The sequence below is a fragment of the Equus caballus genome, chromosome 21 (assembly GCF_041296265.1).
Source record: "Equus caballus isolate H_3958 breed thoroughbred chromosome 21, TB-T2T, whole genome shotgun sequence".
In the NCBI taxonomy this organism is placed as follows: Eukaryota; Metazoa; Chordata; class Mammalia; order Perissodactyla; family Equidae; genus Equus; species Equus caballus.
The window spans coordinates 31,974,681-31,991,758 of record NC_091704.1 but is presented as its reverse complement, the minus strand read 5'-3'; the positions used below and the strand labels follow the sequence as shown (position 1 = coordinate 31,991,758).

The following is a 17,078-nucleotide window of genomic DNA, read 5'->3' as shown; positions in this document are numbered from 1 at the left end:
TCCCCTTCCAACTTACCAAGGTGTTTCAAGGGATCAGGAAAGGAACCAGTAGCAACCTGGACTGTTGTCAAAGCAATATGAGCCACCTAACAAGTCTGTGTCCTTTGCAATTTTGCCCCAAAGGCCTCTTAGCAATTTGAATTCTAAGGTTCTAAAGAAAATTTTGTTGGGGCAACCCCTCCAAGTGTTGCTTCCAGAGCACTCTTGCCATATACCCCCACTTATGACTCCCACAAGTTCTGAACAGTACTGCAGGACTGCTGCGGTGTTTTATCTGGTCACATTAGGGGTGTGAGCAGCAGCGGATATGCCAGCCCTACACAGGTTACATAGACTCCCCACTGCTGACAGAGGGTAATGAGGCTGCGCTGGGGAGCGACCAGGCCCATCCCGGTGACTGAAATTCAGCTGTCCGTCCTGCCCCAAGTCACCAGTTCTCTCCAAAGCCACATAAAGTGGGGTTTTCACTTACAGATCTCCAACACTGGTTGCCTTATGCAACCTGCAATCTCTACTATCGTCAGTGCTTGATTCTCTCCCCTCGACCCTTTGGGTACAGGGAAGGCAGGTGGGGATTGGAAAGTGTGCCATGTAGGTGTCCACTCAGTGTTCTGTAATGACTAGGCTGTGTGTGCTGGAAGAGGGAGTGGAGCCATTTGCTGACGTGCTGCCACCCATAACTCAAATGTCTCGTGTGAATATTCCCAGGCAAATATACACTGAGGAAAAATTGCATCCTTCTCGAATTGAGTGTAATACCTTCCCTATCTAAGCATCAAAAACTCTGAGACATAGACTACTATGGGCCGCCTGAACTCAGGAGTATAACAAAAAATAGCAGGCATCACATAAAAGGGTATTCAGCTATTGTCCTCATGACAAAGGAAGGGGACAAAATAAAACGCATTTAATTGTGGTCATTATTAAATCTGGTCAAAATGCATTAATTGGTGCTTTGCTTTATTTGGGGGATGAAGAGGAGTACTTCATACTAACTCCTGATCATCTCACGGCAGATGTAGCAATAGCATTGGAGAGTGAAATAAATACGAATTTGCCTGAAATATACCCTGAAAGTTAAACTTCATTCTTGAAAATGCTTAATAACTATAGTGTATCCATAGTATCTGTATATGTGCATATATATAATTCTTAAGAGTTAGAGTATATATAGCACATATACAGTGGTGGCTGGTAAATATTTAACAACCAACTCTCTGGGGAAGGAGTCCCGATTTGCAGTATTTGCCAATTGCCATGGTGTAAATGCTCCCACATGGTCAATTTCAACCTACCAATGGTTTCATAACTGGCTTGCAAAATTTCTGAAAATCTAACCATCGGTCCTCACAAATCAGTACGAGCTGGCTCCAGCACACCAAAATTCTTAAAAATCAGACTTGATCAGAGTATCATAAGGATTTCCAAAGAGAAAAACCTAGAGCAAAAATATATCATATATACTCTTTATTATAAATATACTATTTTGACAGGTTATATAAAAACATGAAAGTATATGCAATTACTGAATTATGAAAAGCTGCTAACAGTATACTGCGTAATCACGCTAAAACCGAATGGCCTAACTGGATTGTCTGCAGGTAATCTCAAGTAGGAAAACACTCCAGTAAAAAAAAAAAAAAAAGAAAAAGAAAGCCTGAGAAGAAAAAAACTGTATTTTCTTTAAATGTGTTTCAAAAAACTGCCTTACACGAGCTAAAAAGTGTCGAGCAGTCCCTGCACATTCATTCACGGTGTTCCTTTGAAAGAAAAAAGACACGTTTGGGTGGAGCTAACACGGAGACGCTGTGTCTGTATTGATCCTTCAGCTTGATTTCATCCTCCCATGGGATAATGCAATTCTAATAACTGGTACACCTAGAAACTAACACATCACACGCCTTCCCACTCTTGCTTTTCCCTTCTCCCACTGCAGTGCTAAGCCATGCCTTGCAGAGTGAAGCAGCCAGGAAGGAGGAAGCCCTCCAGAGGGTAGTGATGGGCAGCAGTTACTCCCCAGCACCCTGAACAGCATAGCAGCTGCCCCAAGAGAAAACACCGGGGAGAGAAAATGCTTCCCAGCCAGCAGAGCCTCTCTCCTCCTCTTTTTTCAACCCCCTTTCCCTCTTCTTTTCCTTTGAGGTCCCAGGAGTGGATCCCTCGCCTTCCCTCTCACTCCTATGGAAACATTTTCTCTTTGAATGTGTATATTCATTCTCCTCCTTACCTGTTGATCTCCTTAATTTATCTTTATTGAATTCCATTCTTTCCCTCCTTTCTCATCATCTCAATACTATGGAACTGAACAACAGCTTTAAATATGTATTCTATTTATTGAGTATAAATGTTGGCATTTTATGTCTTGCTCTTTAGTTTAAAAAAATTAAAACACAAAGGCCAAGCCTTCTAAACTTAGTAGGTTTTATTTTTATCAACAGGTCAGTGACTTCCTATAGAAAATAACATGTTGAAATTTAACCTTTAAAAAAAACAAAAGGAAAACAATACTTACATGGAACAGATACTCAAACGTAAAGATGATGAAAATGGAATGACATTGGGCAATAATAAAAAGAGAATGAGATTTAAAGTAGTAAAATGCATAGAATCTAATTATAGATATCTATTTAACCCATGGTTCTAGAAATAAGGTAAGAATAAAAGTTATTTTACCAATAACTTAGACTCCAACACAATAAAGAGTGTGATATACTTCTCACATCTCATTTAGGGTGTAACTAACTGACCAGACCACCAAAGCCATGTCCACGAATTTGCTGCAAATGTCTACAGGAGTGCGGACTGTAAGTCTGGGACCCGGCACATACCTGACCCTGCTCCACGGCTCAACATGGCCTCCAAGGGAAGGAGAAAATATTTGAAATCATATTGTACAGTCAGTTCTTCCTTTCTCAAACTAAATCTCATGCTTTCTTCCAAATATTTTATGATTCTGTTATTTTAAGGAAAATGAAGCGAAGAATTGAGGCAAATCTTCCAAACAAATTCAACCCCACTCCCCAAAAATCTCCATTTTTCTTGATATTCAAGTGAAAACGTTTTGGTTGACTGACTCATCTGGAACGTTACCTCAATTCTCCCTTCAGCTGGTTGCCACATATGGTCACACAGACCCAGAAACTGATCATCCAGAAAGAAAACTAAAGACTTAGTTGAAAATTTGGGGAAGTATTTTAGGCTTTCCATTCTAAATTGTCATTGTATTCTAAATTTTATATTAAAAAATAAATATATAATTTCATAAATACTTTAATACTATCTACACAAGACTTCAAAAATATTACCTGGAAATTTTTTTCATAATTAATTGTAGTAGTTTCTTCACATTACAAAACTGTCTATTGTATTATAATTGAGTAACTGAACAGCAGTAACAAGTGTAATGGTAAATAGTGCAATAGTGCCCTGGTTCATAGCAAAAAATATACACACACACATACACACACTCACATTCCAGATTTAATTATACTCTGATGTTTATTGTATATGCAATAAGATAGCAGTTGCTTGTTAGCTGATGCCATTCATATATTCAACCAGCTAACAATACACTGCCAACCCATCACACACAGGTAACGAATGCACTTTGTTAATGAGAAGAATTTATCCAGAAGCAAGTGGCAGGGTAGTTGTGGCTGCTGAATTGACCTAAAGCAGCCAGCTAACAACACACTGCCTACCTGACTCAGGTCACTGCTGCTTTCCACGGCCCGAGGTTACATTTATATATGAAACACAGTGGCAGAACTTTAATCTTAATAGTCATATTAAAGAAAACTTATAGACAAAACTTGTTCCTCCAAAACTATTATAAGAAATAAAACTAATATTTAGCCCATTCAAAAACTTAAAAAAGAAAAACCTTGAGAATACTTACAGTTAGCTTTTACAAATTAAAAGCTTGGATATGAAAATATGATATTGCAGTTCAAGTGAATTAACAAAGTTATACTTAACTATAGCTTTTCCAATTACTTCTATTTACTGACCAAAAGACCAGTTGTCTGTATTAGGCAGTAAAATATCTAGGACTCATGGTAATACATAAGCCGGGCATAAGAAAAAACTCTAGCTATGCTTGGGGAAAAAATCAATATTAAAATACTTAGGAATTTAAAGACTTAAACGTTATTCTTTATCTCCCGCTATAAATAACATTAGTCATTGCATTCTGAAAGTGCAGTCCTGTGTTTGATTTATCAGAAGATATAAAAATGTATTAAAATGATAATAAGTTTGAAACTAGAATCTATGAGTAAAAATTAAAGGAAATTAGCATAGCGAGAAGCAAGGTAATGGTGATAATTAGAGACTCACAGTATACGAGGGCTGTTTAACGTAGGAAAAAACAAGAAAAAATCAGGGCCACCCCAGGGCTGAGTGATTAAGTTTGTGCACTTCCCTTCGGCAGCCCAGGGTTTCGCTGGTTCAGATCCTGGGCATGGACATAGCCCCACTCATCAGGCCATGCTGAGGCGGCGTCCCACATAGCACAACCAGAATATACAACTAGAATATACAACTACGTACTGGGGGATTTGGGGGAGAAGAAGAGAAAAAAAAGAAGACTGGCAACAGATGTCAGCTCAGGTGCCAATCTTTAAAAAAAAAAAAAGAAAAGAAAAAATCATTTAGATTTTATTTTTACACTGATTTCAAGAGAAGCTAAAGGTCTTGGGGTTCAGGAGAAAAAGTGCTACTACATTGGATCAAATTTTAAATTGCTAACCTAAGGGCCGAGGATTAGGCCACTTCTCTTCATTGTCCACAAGATGGCAGCATTTCCATTTCTTTTGGGGGCAAGCTTTCGAATGCAACAGAGGGGAGCGCAACCAGCAACTGTTAAAATGAAATAGCCAGCTAGCAATGCACTGCCTACCTGACACATCCAAGCTTCATCTGTTGCTGTTGAAACTAGAAAGCACCATTCAGGTGCAGATGATTACCATTATTTGTCAGGGATCTTCAGTTTCTTGCAGAATTTTTTTTTTTGGTGGTGTATAATTAGATTCTGCAGTGATATAATAAGAGATTGATTTTTTAAATTTTCATATTTTAAGACCAGCCTATACTTCCAACAAATATCTTCTTTCGAAAGAATTAGTTTGATCAAGATCAGAATTAACACAAAGAAGTAGAGCAAGCACTAGACACTCACCTTGGAAGAACCTTGGCTTCTCTTCTGCTTCATGTCTTTAGCGAGCACCCGCATGACATTTTCCTTTGAAAATATAAATAACATACGAAAGAGAAACTATTTTTAAAAACCATAATGTTAGGGGTGGAATGTTTCCAGATCATTAGCTTGTCAAATCACATTCACTTTTTTTAAGCAACCAGGTAGCTCCAGGATATAACTAAATTACACAACTCAAAATTAAGGTCAGAGTTTGGAGTTTTATACTACCTTTTGGCCCTAAACAGGTGTTACGAACGGTGCCTTCGATAAGAAGCCCCTCTAGGGAGTTGAGACAAGGAAGCCAAAGGGCGTTACTCACCCACAGCATCTCTTCTTCGGTCCGGACCCGCCGCGGGGCGGTGCGCTCCAGTTTCCACTCCATCTCAGGAGGACTTTGACCTCTCCTTGGCCGCCTCCTGTTTTCCCCTCAGTCTAAGCCCGTCTTGATGCCTAATCGTCAAACCTCTAGAGTCTCGTCCTATTTCACCCCCAACCTCAATGCTCCCATTCCTCCCACGGCTCCCAGAGAGCTTTCCCCAGGGTACTGTTTAAAAAGCCGGCGGGGCGGCAGCCAGAGCGGGAATCCCCCTCTCCGGCTTCCCATTGGCCAGCGCTTCGGTGACGTCAGAGCCCGGGAGGGATTCCCCTTGTCTTCCTCCGGGCCGGCGGCCCCGCCCCGCAGCCGCCTGCTCTTTGTCGGCGGAGGCGCGCGCAGGAGCGCCAAGCTTTGCCGCGGGCGGTGGCGGGCCTGAGCTCGGCCGGGAGCCGAGGGCTGTCACAGAGGCAGGAGGCGAGGGGGTTGGCGGGCGAAGAAGCGGGTTCTGGGAGCTTGCGTTCTTTCCATTTTCAGAAACAAAAAGTGCTTCGTTATAACGGATCCTGATCCCTTTTCCTCGGCTCCCACTTCTCTTTCTCCAGCCCCATCCCGCCTTTGAGGGGTCAGAGGGCTACGGTGACTCTCCGGCCTTCTCTCCATTGGTAATGATCACCGTTTGTGTAGGCTGTTGATTTTAGACGTGTTCATCAGCTCTTCATCTTCGAACAGACAGGAAAACCCGGCAAGATTTCTGTGCTGATGAGAAGGGGAAGCATTGACATATTTATTCAATAAATTCTCTGCTCGAGCCCTTTGGAAGTGATCAGTTTCTCTCACTTGAGCTTCTGAGCTATGTTCCCAAACAATAGGCTAGTGAGGGAGGTGAGAGCGCCAGGGAGGACCTGATTAGGAGTGAAGAGCCAGCAAGACAGCTGAGCAGACTGGGGGCTAAGTGATAAAGGATGATATTGGGGGTTGAGGGAGGGGTTTGGAGGGAAATGACAAGAAGCCAGATGGTCTGTGCAGCGTTAGGTGCCCACCTAAGCTGCCAAGAGAGGCGAGCTGTGTCACATGCCATATGGCAGGAGGGGAAACTGTCTGGGAAACTTCTCACAGTCTGGCAGTCCACTTTTCCCTCCCCATTACCTCCTCCACCCCACCCCCACCCCCACTTGATGTTGGATTGCTTTTGCTCGAATGCAACACGTGGGCTTGTGTATTTTCCAGGGGAAATGTTCATAGATATCAGATACGCAAAAAGATCAGTGATTTAAAAAAAAAAAACCTAAACTCACTCTCCTGCTTTCTTTCATATTGAAAGCAAGAAAAACTGGCATCAAAGCTAAGACTCAATCTTAGACCAGTTTTCCATCTACCATGATAAAGATTAGGGGAAATGCTGCTCAGGATAACTTAATCTTCAAATGAGATTTATCACAATGCTTGATAGTCAAATAACCCTCAGATTAAAAGATCTCACCCAAAAGAATTCTACTCTCCTTGCAATGCATTCAAACGAGTACTCATTTCAACTGCCAGTAAATCCTTTCAGCAAACATTGAGGCTAAATAAAGTGAAATATCATTGGATGAGAGTCAGATGTATTGTTAAAGGGTCAGTTTTGCAAATGCCAACTAAAATTAGCAATACATTGGAAATAATATTAAAGACTTCTGTCTTTGTTCCACTTTTAAATACCATTTTACACACCCATTTATGAGAATGGCTACAAACCAATACAATTAATGAGCTTATAAATCCATGTAAATTGAGATTTTAGAATCCAAGTTCTTACAAGTACTAAGAATAGTGAATTATTCATTTGAAATTCAGAAGTTGTTTGGGGCCGGCCTGGTGCTGGAGTGGTTAAGTTTGTTAACCCAGGGTTCGTGGGTTCAGATCCCTGGTGGACCTACACATCGTTCATCAAGCCATGCTGAGGCAGCGTCCCACCTACAAAATAGAGGAAGACTGGCCCAGATGTTAGCTCTGAGCCAATCTTCCTCACCAAAAAGTAAAATAGAATTCAGTTATCTGTTAAGTAATTCACTCATAAATTCCATTTCAGCCATTAATTCCACAGCATATCACAGCCTCCAAATGCCTTTTTTCCCCTAGTGTAAAGTAGAAAAGTATTAGGCAAATATTTTCCTTTAAAAAGTTATTGTGCATTTAAATATTCAGATTGAAATATGACAGCAGAATGATGGAAACAGAAAAATCACCATTTGGCAAACACCACAGGGCTAACTTGCAGTCAAGATTCATCAATGCTAAAATCGGTATACATATGATGAAGATGTTTGCCTCCTATGATTAAATACAAAAAGAAAAATCACAACTTTTCACTGGACAAACCTGGCATATAGCACCTTAACCAAGTAATCGACTAATGTCACCATCAATGAAACACTGACATCAAGTGCCTCCTGATATGATGCACTGGGAAGGGCACACTTCTGTGTATTTTTGCCAAAAATGCATAATCTAAATATAATCACAAGAAAATATGAAACAAATTCAAACTGAACAACATTCACAAAATAATTGGCCAAGAGTACTCTTCAGAAGTGCCAGTTATGAAAAAAGAAAGACTGAGAAACTGTCACAGATCAGAAGAAACCAAGTAGACATGACAATTAAATGCATTGTGAGACCCTTGATTGAATCCCAGATCAGAAAAAAAAAAAAGGATTTTTTTGGATAATGGTAGAAATTTGAATAATATCTGTAGATTCGTTAACAGAGTAGTAGTATTGCTAATTTCCTAGTTGTGACCATTGTAACTATGTTATGTTGTACTATGGTTATGCTAAATGTTAGCATTTGGGGAAGCCGAGTCAAGGATATAATAGAATTCTTTGTAACTTTTTCCTAAGTTAAATTATTTCAAAATGAAAACAAAATTGAATTGAACATCATGTGGTCATACTAATAGGAACACTATAGTACAACTGTACTATAGAAAATAGAAACATCCTGTAAACATTTTATCTTAATTTTTACCAGAGACGGTTTGAGAACAATGTCTAATTCAAAGGTTCGGGTGCCTGTGAGCAATTTACTATCCTCAAAGTGTTTCCTCCGAGAGTGGGCTTTGCAGGTAGATTTGTAATAATGAGAAAGGCTGTGAGGAAGAAGCCCCCCGCAAAGGCCACTTCGAAGGATTCCCAGTAAGGTGAGGGGGAGACGAGGGGGCGCAGCGAGGAAGGGAAAAGGGTGAGTTTCTTGTGAAAAAGCTTTTCTTGACTCAGCTCTTGCCGGTGCTCTCAGAGTCTGAGCAGGTCCCCACCGACGGGAGGCAGGAGGACATCCAAGCTTCCCAAATGCAGATTTTTTTTAATTACATAATTACATTGTCGCTCTAAATAATAATAATGTTTAATATCTCCGAAATATCCAATGGACACAGTAAGCTCCCCTCATCCGCTCTTCTAACCTCCTCCTTCCCCCAGAGCTTTGTCAGACCTTTTTCTACTCATTTACATGCACACGTGCGTACACACGGTTTGGCGCTATGAATCTTTCTAAATGGGATCTTATTATACTTATCGTTTTGCAACTTGCTTTTTCTACTTCAATGTATTCAACTGCTTTTCCAGAAACGCAAACCGGAGAGCTCCGCATCCCCAACTCCAACTGTCTGTCCTCGCGCCCCTCGGCCCGCGGCTGCTCCCGAGCCGGCCCGCGCGCCCACCCAGCTCCCGCCGGCGCCTCCCGCGCCCGCCCGCCCGCTCGCGCCCGCCGGCCCTGGCGCGCCCGCCCAACCCGCCCCCGCGCGCGCGTACCGGACGAAAGAGACCGTTGGTGTTTGCTGCAACGGTCCCCCGGGCACGTGCCCCGCCAGGTCGGGGTCGGGGGAAGGCGCCACGCCGGCGGGGATTAACGCAGCGCCAGCCTAGGCGGCAGGGAGAAGACTGGATGGAGAGGAGGGTTCTGGATGTGCGCGCGGTGGTGGGATGAAAAAGCCGTGAAGGGAAAAGAAAGGGAAGGAAACCACCGTGTCCTGGGCTAATAAACTCTGAGCGTATCTGCTCCGTGGAGTATGCAGCTCAAAATAGCGCATGGGAAGGAAAGAAGGAATCCCTCATAATTCAGACCATCAGTGGGACTCTAAAACCTTAGCTTGCAAAACGTTCTAGCAATGTAACAGCCTCACTCAGAGGAGGAGTCAGTAAAGTAGCACATCACCTCTGGCTATGGCTTATTATTTTTTCAATTATAAGTAGTTTGTATATATGCATGTGTCTCCGTTACTGCCTGATTTCTAAATACAGGCTCTGTCCTTTAAAATGTATTTCTCTATCCATTCCCCAATTAATGAAGATGGAAGGTAAAGTTTGTCCAGTTTAAAGCATGAAAATCAGATCTCTTTCTTCCAACCACTTTCCTTAGTGTAATTTTTCCTTCTCTTTCTCCTTAGGGTAGCTCTTGAACAGGGCACTAAGAAAATAAGGTACTTCACAATTTTAGGGCAATGTAAGGAAAATATCAAACTAAATTAGTACAAATCTGTATATAACAGTGGATGAAATTGGGCATATGAACATGATACCGCCCCCCCCCCCAAGAAAAGTGGTCTTGTGAATGGTCCAGACTTGAAAATCTTTTTACTATATATCCTACCAGCACTTCAAATGCAATCTAATCCAAAACAGAATTGAGAGTCTTTCCTTATTCCTACTCTCCCCAAGCCAGCCACCTATTTCTCCTGCGTGCACCCTGTTCCCAATATCACCATCTTCCTGGTGGTGCAAAGTCAGCCTTCTTTAAATCTTTCCCCTTTCCCTTATTCCCAAATCCAGCTATCAAAGTCTGTCATTCTCACCTCTGCAGTGTTGATTATATCTGCCCTCTTCTTGAACAATTACTATAACCTCACTGATAATTCAACCTCTAGTCTCTTGCCCTCTAGCCCATTCATTTAACATGTTTATTTGCACCCAGCAAGTGCATTGCACTTTGCAAAGCAGTGGAGATCTAGTGATAAAGTTATAAAAGGCAATAAGCATTATCTTGAGCTGATCATCTATCCCCGCAGCCTGAAATCCCTGGAAGAATCTTCCTTACATATAAAATCGACTTCCAAATTCTCTTGCTCACAGACAAGCCCTCTACAATTTAACTTCTACCTTTCCTGCATCATCTCCCACAAGACTGCCAATACATCCTGTCCCCCACGATCTTGATGGTGCTCAGCAATCTCCTGCCTTCAGGTTTTGCTGAGGCTGTCTCACTTCTGGGCTCTTTTTCCCTAATCTTCTGGAAAAATCTTACCCTTCAAATTTCAATTCCCTTTTCAAAAAAGCCTTCTCAAATCTCCCTAGTTGGAATTTTTTTCCTCTTCCCTATGTTCTCACACTATTTCATTTGTACTGCTGGTCTACATAACTCCATATTTTATATACAAGTGTATACATATATACATACATACATATATATATATATATATATATATATATATATAATGTATTCTCCACTAAATACAAGGATCTTGTCTTTTTCATCTTTGTGTCCTCTTCAGAGAATGGCTCAATGCTTTGCATGTAGTACGTTTGTACACAGTTGGTGTTCAGTAAATGTTTGCTGAATTGATTTGCAGATGACATTGGGACCTTTCCCAAATCATGGAACTAGGATTATAGAGTCACAAAAGAAAGACCTTGCTATGGCTATGCTTAGAATATGATAAACCCAATTTTAAGAAATGTATGAGTTAAAAGGTGTGATGGGAAGCAAAGGTGCTTGGAGTAAGGTAACGTAGGTCCCTCCAGGCTGCCACATGCTAATTGTGTAACGTGAAACATGTTACTTCACCCCCTTTAAGTCTCAGGTTCCTCATCTGAAAAATGAGATAATTATTATCTACTGTACAGATTTGTGATGAGAATCAAGAGATAATATAAAATCCCTAAAAGTAGAAATTTTTTCTTTTGAGATAAAGTAAATGGTACTTAGATGGCTAATTTAAAAGAGTATTTGGATAATAAGTATATCTCTATAAAGCTCTTGTCCAGAGGACAGTATCCTCAGTAGGTGCCTGACACATAGTAGGTGGTCAATAAATAGTATACGAGTGAATGAATTCTAAACTTTCAATCCCATTATCTAAATAAATATACTAAATCAAGAGGAATCCATATAGCTACTCTAGTTTGATGGTTATGTCACTAGAGAATACACATTTAAATGTGTTCCAATTCTGTGCTCACCAAGCAACATTTTGATTTATGACTTAAACTTAAGTCTAGGAAGACATCTCCTGAAAGGGAAGTGTCTCTACTCTAGACAGTTGCATATCTACAATTGAAAGTGAATTGAATTCTGGTTTATCCATCAGATTTGAGCTTTGCTAATGTAAGTCATTACCCCCCAAGTGTAATGAATTCAGAATAGTTCTGGAGAAGTAGAATAGAACTGGAGTGGTGAAAAGAAGAGTGGAGTTCTTCTCCAGGCCAGGCACTCTTGCTCTGCCATTAACTTACAGTGTGATTTTGGCCAAGTTAGTCCTCTCCCAAAAGTCTGATTACTTATAAAATGAGGAGGGTAGACTGAGGGAGCTCTTACAGTCTTCCCATCTCTGCATCATGCAGTTCACAAATTACCAACCAAAGTGACCTCAGCATGTTACTACCCGACTGGAAACTCTGCCTTAAATCACAGCCAGTCATCCTTTCACATGTCTGATTGCGGCAACACTAATGCCCACTGGAAAAGTTCACACCAACACATGAGAAGTTAGTTTCCTAGAGCTTAACGTGCAAGGAAGCAGAGTACCGTCAAGGAGCAATTTGGAGACTTAAGTCCTAAAACCAAGGGTTCTTTTTATAATGCCAGAGGGTGAAGATTTGGAGGGGAAGTTTAGATAAATCCATGCAAAAAGTTGACTAATTTAAAAATCTATACTTGTCTCTTATTACCTATTTTATGATTACTTGCATTTATGCTTTCTTTTTTCCAACTTTTCCAGGGACCACTTTTAATTTAGATACAAGCCTTGGTGTCTAGGATTTGATTTTATCTATTTACAATCTAATAAGTTCTCCTATTACTGTTTCATGGATGCTGGCAGAAGTCACAAGACTCCTGGGTCAGAGACAAAGGACTTTATTATCCACAACACAGCATGCAGCATGAGCAACATGTTCATATCAATTCACCTTGCCCCGAAATCCCACAGGGGCAATGAGGAGAGTCCAAATAGAAGTCTTCCCCCACAGCGGGTTGCATTAGAGGAGAAGAATGCTTAGCTTGGGGAATCCATTGCCTTCATAGTAAGCAGAAGTAAGCCTGTTCTTTGTCCTAGATGGAGAGGTTACTCACCCTTCAAGATTGCTGGCTGCAAATCAATTCTAAGAAATGTCTAGATAAAGAGTCGTCCAGTCAGCAAGATGTGCAGGAATGTGAGAGACACATGGAGGAGTGTCTTCCAAGACAAATGTTAGGGTTTCTGCTCCTAATAAATTTTATTTTGATTGAGTTTTATTATCTTCTTTAAACTTAGAATGACACAAAATATGTGCGTTCTTGCCCTTTTGCTCCTTTGGAGCATAGAGTTGTGAAAAGACCACAGGCTTTGGAGCTAGAAGACCTGGGTTTGGAATTCTAGCTTTTCCATTTACTAGCTGGGTGAACTTGGCCAGGTCATTAACACTCCCAGAGCCTCAGCTTCTTCATCTGCAAAATAGAACAAACGATGGTATGATGATGTGGCTGACACTATGGCTTAAAAAATGAGATTTTAACATTGTTTCTATATTTCTAAATACTTAAAGCTATTTTTCCTCATTAGCTGTATAAGTGGGAACTGACTATATTATGGTATGTTGCATTGGATTTTCTCCCTATAATTAGCAATTTGGGTGTTGATGTGGTAAAAGGAGGGGATTACTTAGAAAACAGCTTCATGAAACCAAGGAGGGAACATCATCCCACCAATGTACTCACTTGGGGGAATGGTTCTCTGTGATTTTGTATAGAGCTCTATGAATAGCCTGTGTATCTTTAGGCTTTACAACATAGATCTGAAATATGGGCTGAGGTAAGTAAGCTGCACATATGGCAAAGTTAATACAGGCGTCTTCGTAGCAATTCAGCTGCAGTTTTCTTCTGTCCTAACTCAAATGCCTTCACTCTTTTTTAGTGAACAGTAGTATAAGTGCCGACACTTGCACGCAGTCTTGTAACTACCTCCATAGTCACGATATAGAACAGTTCCATCATCTCCAAAAGTTCCCCTGTGCCCCTTTGTAGTCAGCTCCTCCTCCCACCTTCAGCTCCTGGCAACCATGGCTCTATTTTCCATCCCTGTAGTTTTGTCTATTGAAGAATGTCATATGAATGGAATCATAAGCTATGTAGCCTTTTGAGTCAGGCTTCTTTCAGTTACCATAATGAATTTGAGATACATCTGAAATGCTGCTTGTATCAATGGGTCTTTCCTTTCTATTGCTGAGGCTATCATGTGGATTTAGCACAGTTTTTCTATTCATTCACCAGATGAAGGACATTTGGGCTGATTTGGGTTGTTTCTGTTTGTTTTATTTTGTTTTGTTTTGAGGACAATTAGCCCTGAGCTAACATCTGCCACCAATCCTCCTCTTTTTGCTGTGGAAGATTGGCCTTGAGCTAACATCCGTGCCTATCTCCCTCTATTTTTTATGTGGGACACCTGCCACAGGATGGCTTGATAAGCAGTGTTTAGGTCCGCGCCCGGGATCCCAAAGAAGCCAACCCCAGGCTGCTGAAGCAGAGCATGCAAACTCAACTACTGTGCCACCTGGCCAGCCCCATCATTTGGGTTGTTTCCAATTTTTAGTAATTGGCTCAGAAGTTTTTTCCTCAGTTTCCTTTTCATTTGATTTTTTTTTCTTGCATTTTATCTTTTAAGATTGGCCCTGAACTAACATCTGTTGCCAATCTTTCTTCTTCTTCTTCTTCTCCCCAAAGCCCTCCAGTACGTAACTGGATATCCTAGTTGTAGGGCCTTCTAGTTCTACTATGTGGGAAGCCACTTCAGCATGGCTCGATGAGTGGTGCTAGGTCCGTGCCCAGGATCCAAACCAGCAAAACCGCAGGCCACCGAAGCAGGGTGCACAAACTTAACCACACAGCCAGGGAGCAGCCCCTTTTTCATTTGATCTTCACAGCAACATGTGAAGTAGATATTATTACTGTTTTGCAGATGAAGAAGCTGAGGCTCTGGGAGGGAGTGTTAAATGACTTGGCCAAGTTCACCCAGCTAGTAAATGGAAAAGTTGGGATTCCAAACCCAGGTCTTCTAGCTTCAAAGCCTGTGGTCTTGTCACAACTCTACACTCCCAAAGGAGCAAAAGGGCAAGAAGGCACATATTTTGTGTCATTCTAAGTTTAAAGAAGATAATAAAACTCAATCAAAATAAAATTTATTAGGAGCAGAAACCCTAACATTTGTCTTGGAAGACACTCCTCCATGTGTCTTTCACATTCCTGCACATCTTGCTGAATATACTAAGGATGCAAAGTCTGGACAACTCTTTATCTAGGCATTTCTCACAATTGATTTGCAGCAAGCAATCTTGAAGGATAAGTAACCTCTCCATTGAGGACAAAGAGCAGGCTTGCTTCTGCTTACTATGAAAGCAGTGGATTCCCCAGGCTAAGCATTCTTCTCCTCTAATCCAACCTACTGTGGCGGCAGGCATTATATGGGCCCTCCTCATTGCCCCTGTGGGATTTGGAGGCAAAGTGAATTGTAAACATGATGCTCATGCTGCTTACTGTGTTGTGAGTAATAAAGTCCTTTGTCTCTGACAAGGGAATCTCGTGACTTCTGCCAGCATCTATGAAACAGTAATAGGCTAACTTATTAGATTGTAAATAGGATAAAATCAAATCCCAGACCCATGTACTTAAGTGACAAATTTCATGAGACTGAAAGAGCAGAGAACTGAGTCCCATATAGTCAAAGAATTTTTTATGCTTTCTCTTTTGCATCATTTTCATAGTCTGATTTCAAGATATCTGCAGATGGCTAGAAATGTATATATCAGAGCAATTTAGGTAGCCCACAGGCTTGGTATAAGATTAAGATCAAAATTATTACTTCAATCTCTGCACAATTCATTTAGTTTATTAGATTTAGTTCTAAGTTTTGAAATTATTTGGATACCTTCATTAAAAGTCAATTAGTTCCAGTTTATAACTTTCAGTTATAAAATAAATAAGTCCTGGGGGTGTAATGTACAGCATGGTGACTATAGTCAATAATATTATATTGTATATTTGAAAGTCACTAAGAGAGTAATCTTAAAAGTTCTCATCACAAGAAAAAAAAATTCCGTAACTACATATGGTGATGGATGTTAGTGACTTATTGTGGCGATCATATTGCAATATGTATAAATATCAAATCATTATGTTGTACACCTGAAACTAACATAATGTTATATGTCAATTATACCTCGATAAAGAAAATTAAACCTTATTTACAGATCACCCATTTGTACTAGTAGACTTTCAATTTAGAGAGTAGATGTAAGCTAACAAAATTATCCATGAAGAAAATTATTAAGCCAATCTGATTTTTCAACAATAAAAATCACATTTTAAAAGCACATTTTAAAAATTTACCATTCAGTGTCACATACAATGCAAACAAAATAACATTGTGATAAAATATTAACAACCCTTAAAATATTAACATCAGCTCTATAGGGCCCTCTGTCTATTTCTCATTTCTGGATATGACTCAGAACTTTGTCCCAAACAAGAGCACTCTAAAGGATGATGAAAATACATCTGTATAAGAACCTGTCTTAAAGCAATAAAACATTTTCTTTAGTTAAACACTTCCTAATGTCATATGGAAAGCCTTGAAATAAAGTTTATTACAAATGGCCAATTCCCGCCCCACCCCCGGCACACACACACACACACACACACACACACACACAAAGTCAGTTAATTCAAATGTGACAGATCAGAATAAAAAGCCCAATAAAATGCATTAACAATTTACATTCTAAATACATGAAACTTGTTCCATGGCTGAAGTTTTTAATGCAATTCCATTTAAGCCATTGTATCCTCTAATCATTCTAACTGAAATAACATGTTCAAAGGACCAAACTGGCCTATTCCACTCTATATTTTCTGATGTAAAATTTTTACTTTATTTCTTTCTTACACACATTGTAGCACTAGTGAAATAGTGAGGTCATATTCAACAAAAGCATTTCTCCTTGGTTTGTTTTTGTTTTCAATTCTGTATTATCTTACTTAGCAAATTAAGGTATTTCCAAAGACTAAATGTGGGTCTTTTTACTCCTTCAGTAATTTATGGAGTGTGGGGGCGTGGAGGCAGGAAAAGAGGGGAGCTTAGTCTCTGTTCAGTGAAGGAAGAAGGCATGGCCCTCTGAAACCCAGGCTGAGCCATCTCCAATGACACAGGAAAGATACACTCATTCATTCTCGCTTCATCTCACTTCCCATTTGCTTCACTGCAACTCGATCTTTACTCGGAACAATTCTTGGTACTGAGAACTAGAAATACCAAAAGAAATTTTAAGCATTTTATGACTT

At 40.3% G+C, this 17,078-nt stretch overlaps 1 protein-coding gene and 2 non-coding genes across 3 annotated transcripts in view; all 3 read right to left on the bottom strand.

Moving 5' to 3' along the window:
* The window catches only part of CDC20B (cell division cycle 20B), a 59,191-nt gene extending 50,034 nt beyond the window's left edge, over positions 1–9,157 (bottom strand). The window contains exons 1-3 of the mRNA XM_001494024.5: positions 6,997–9,157; positions 5,520–6,272; positions 5,180–5,242 (exon numbers count right to left, since the gene is read on the bottom strand). Coding sequence (XP_001494074.2) covers positions 5,180–5,242; positions 5,520–5,582 — 126 coding nt within the window. The 5' untranslated portion in view covers positions 5,583–6,272; positions 6,997–9,157. The remainder of the gene's footprint in view (positions 1–5,179; positions 5,243–5,519; positions 6,273–6,996) is intronic.
* Positions 3,519–3,578, bottom strand: MIR449A (microRNA mir-449a). Its single transcript, NR_032979.1, has one exon. It is a non-coding gene; the product is annotated as a microRNA mir-449a (primary transcript).
* Positions 3,605–3,729, bottom strand: MIR449B (microRNA mir-449b). Its single transcript, NR_127959.1, has one exon. It is a non-coding gene; the product is annotated as a microRNA mir-449b (primary transcript).
* Positions 9,158–17,078: the final 7,921 nt, after the last annotated feature.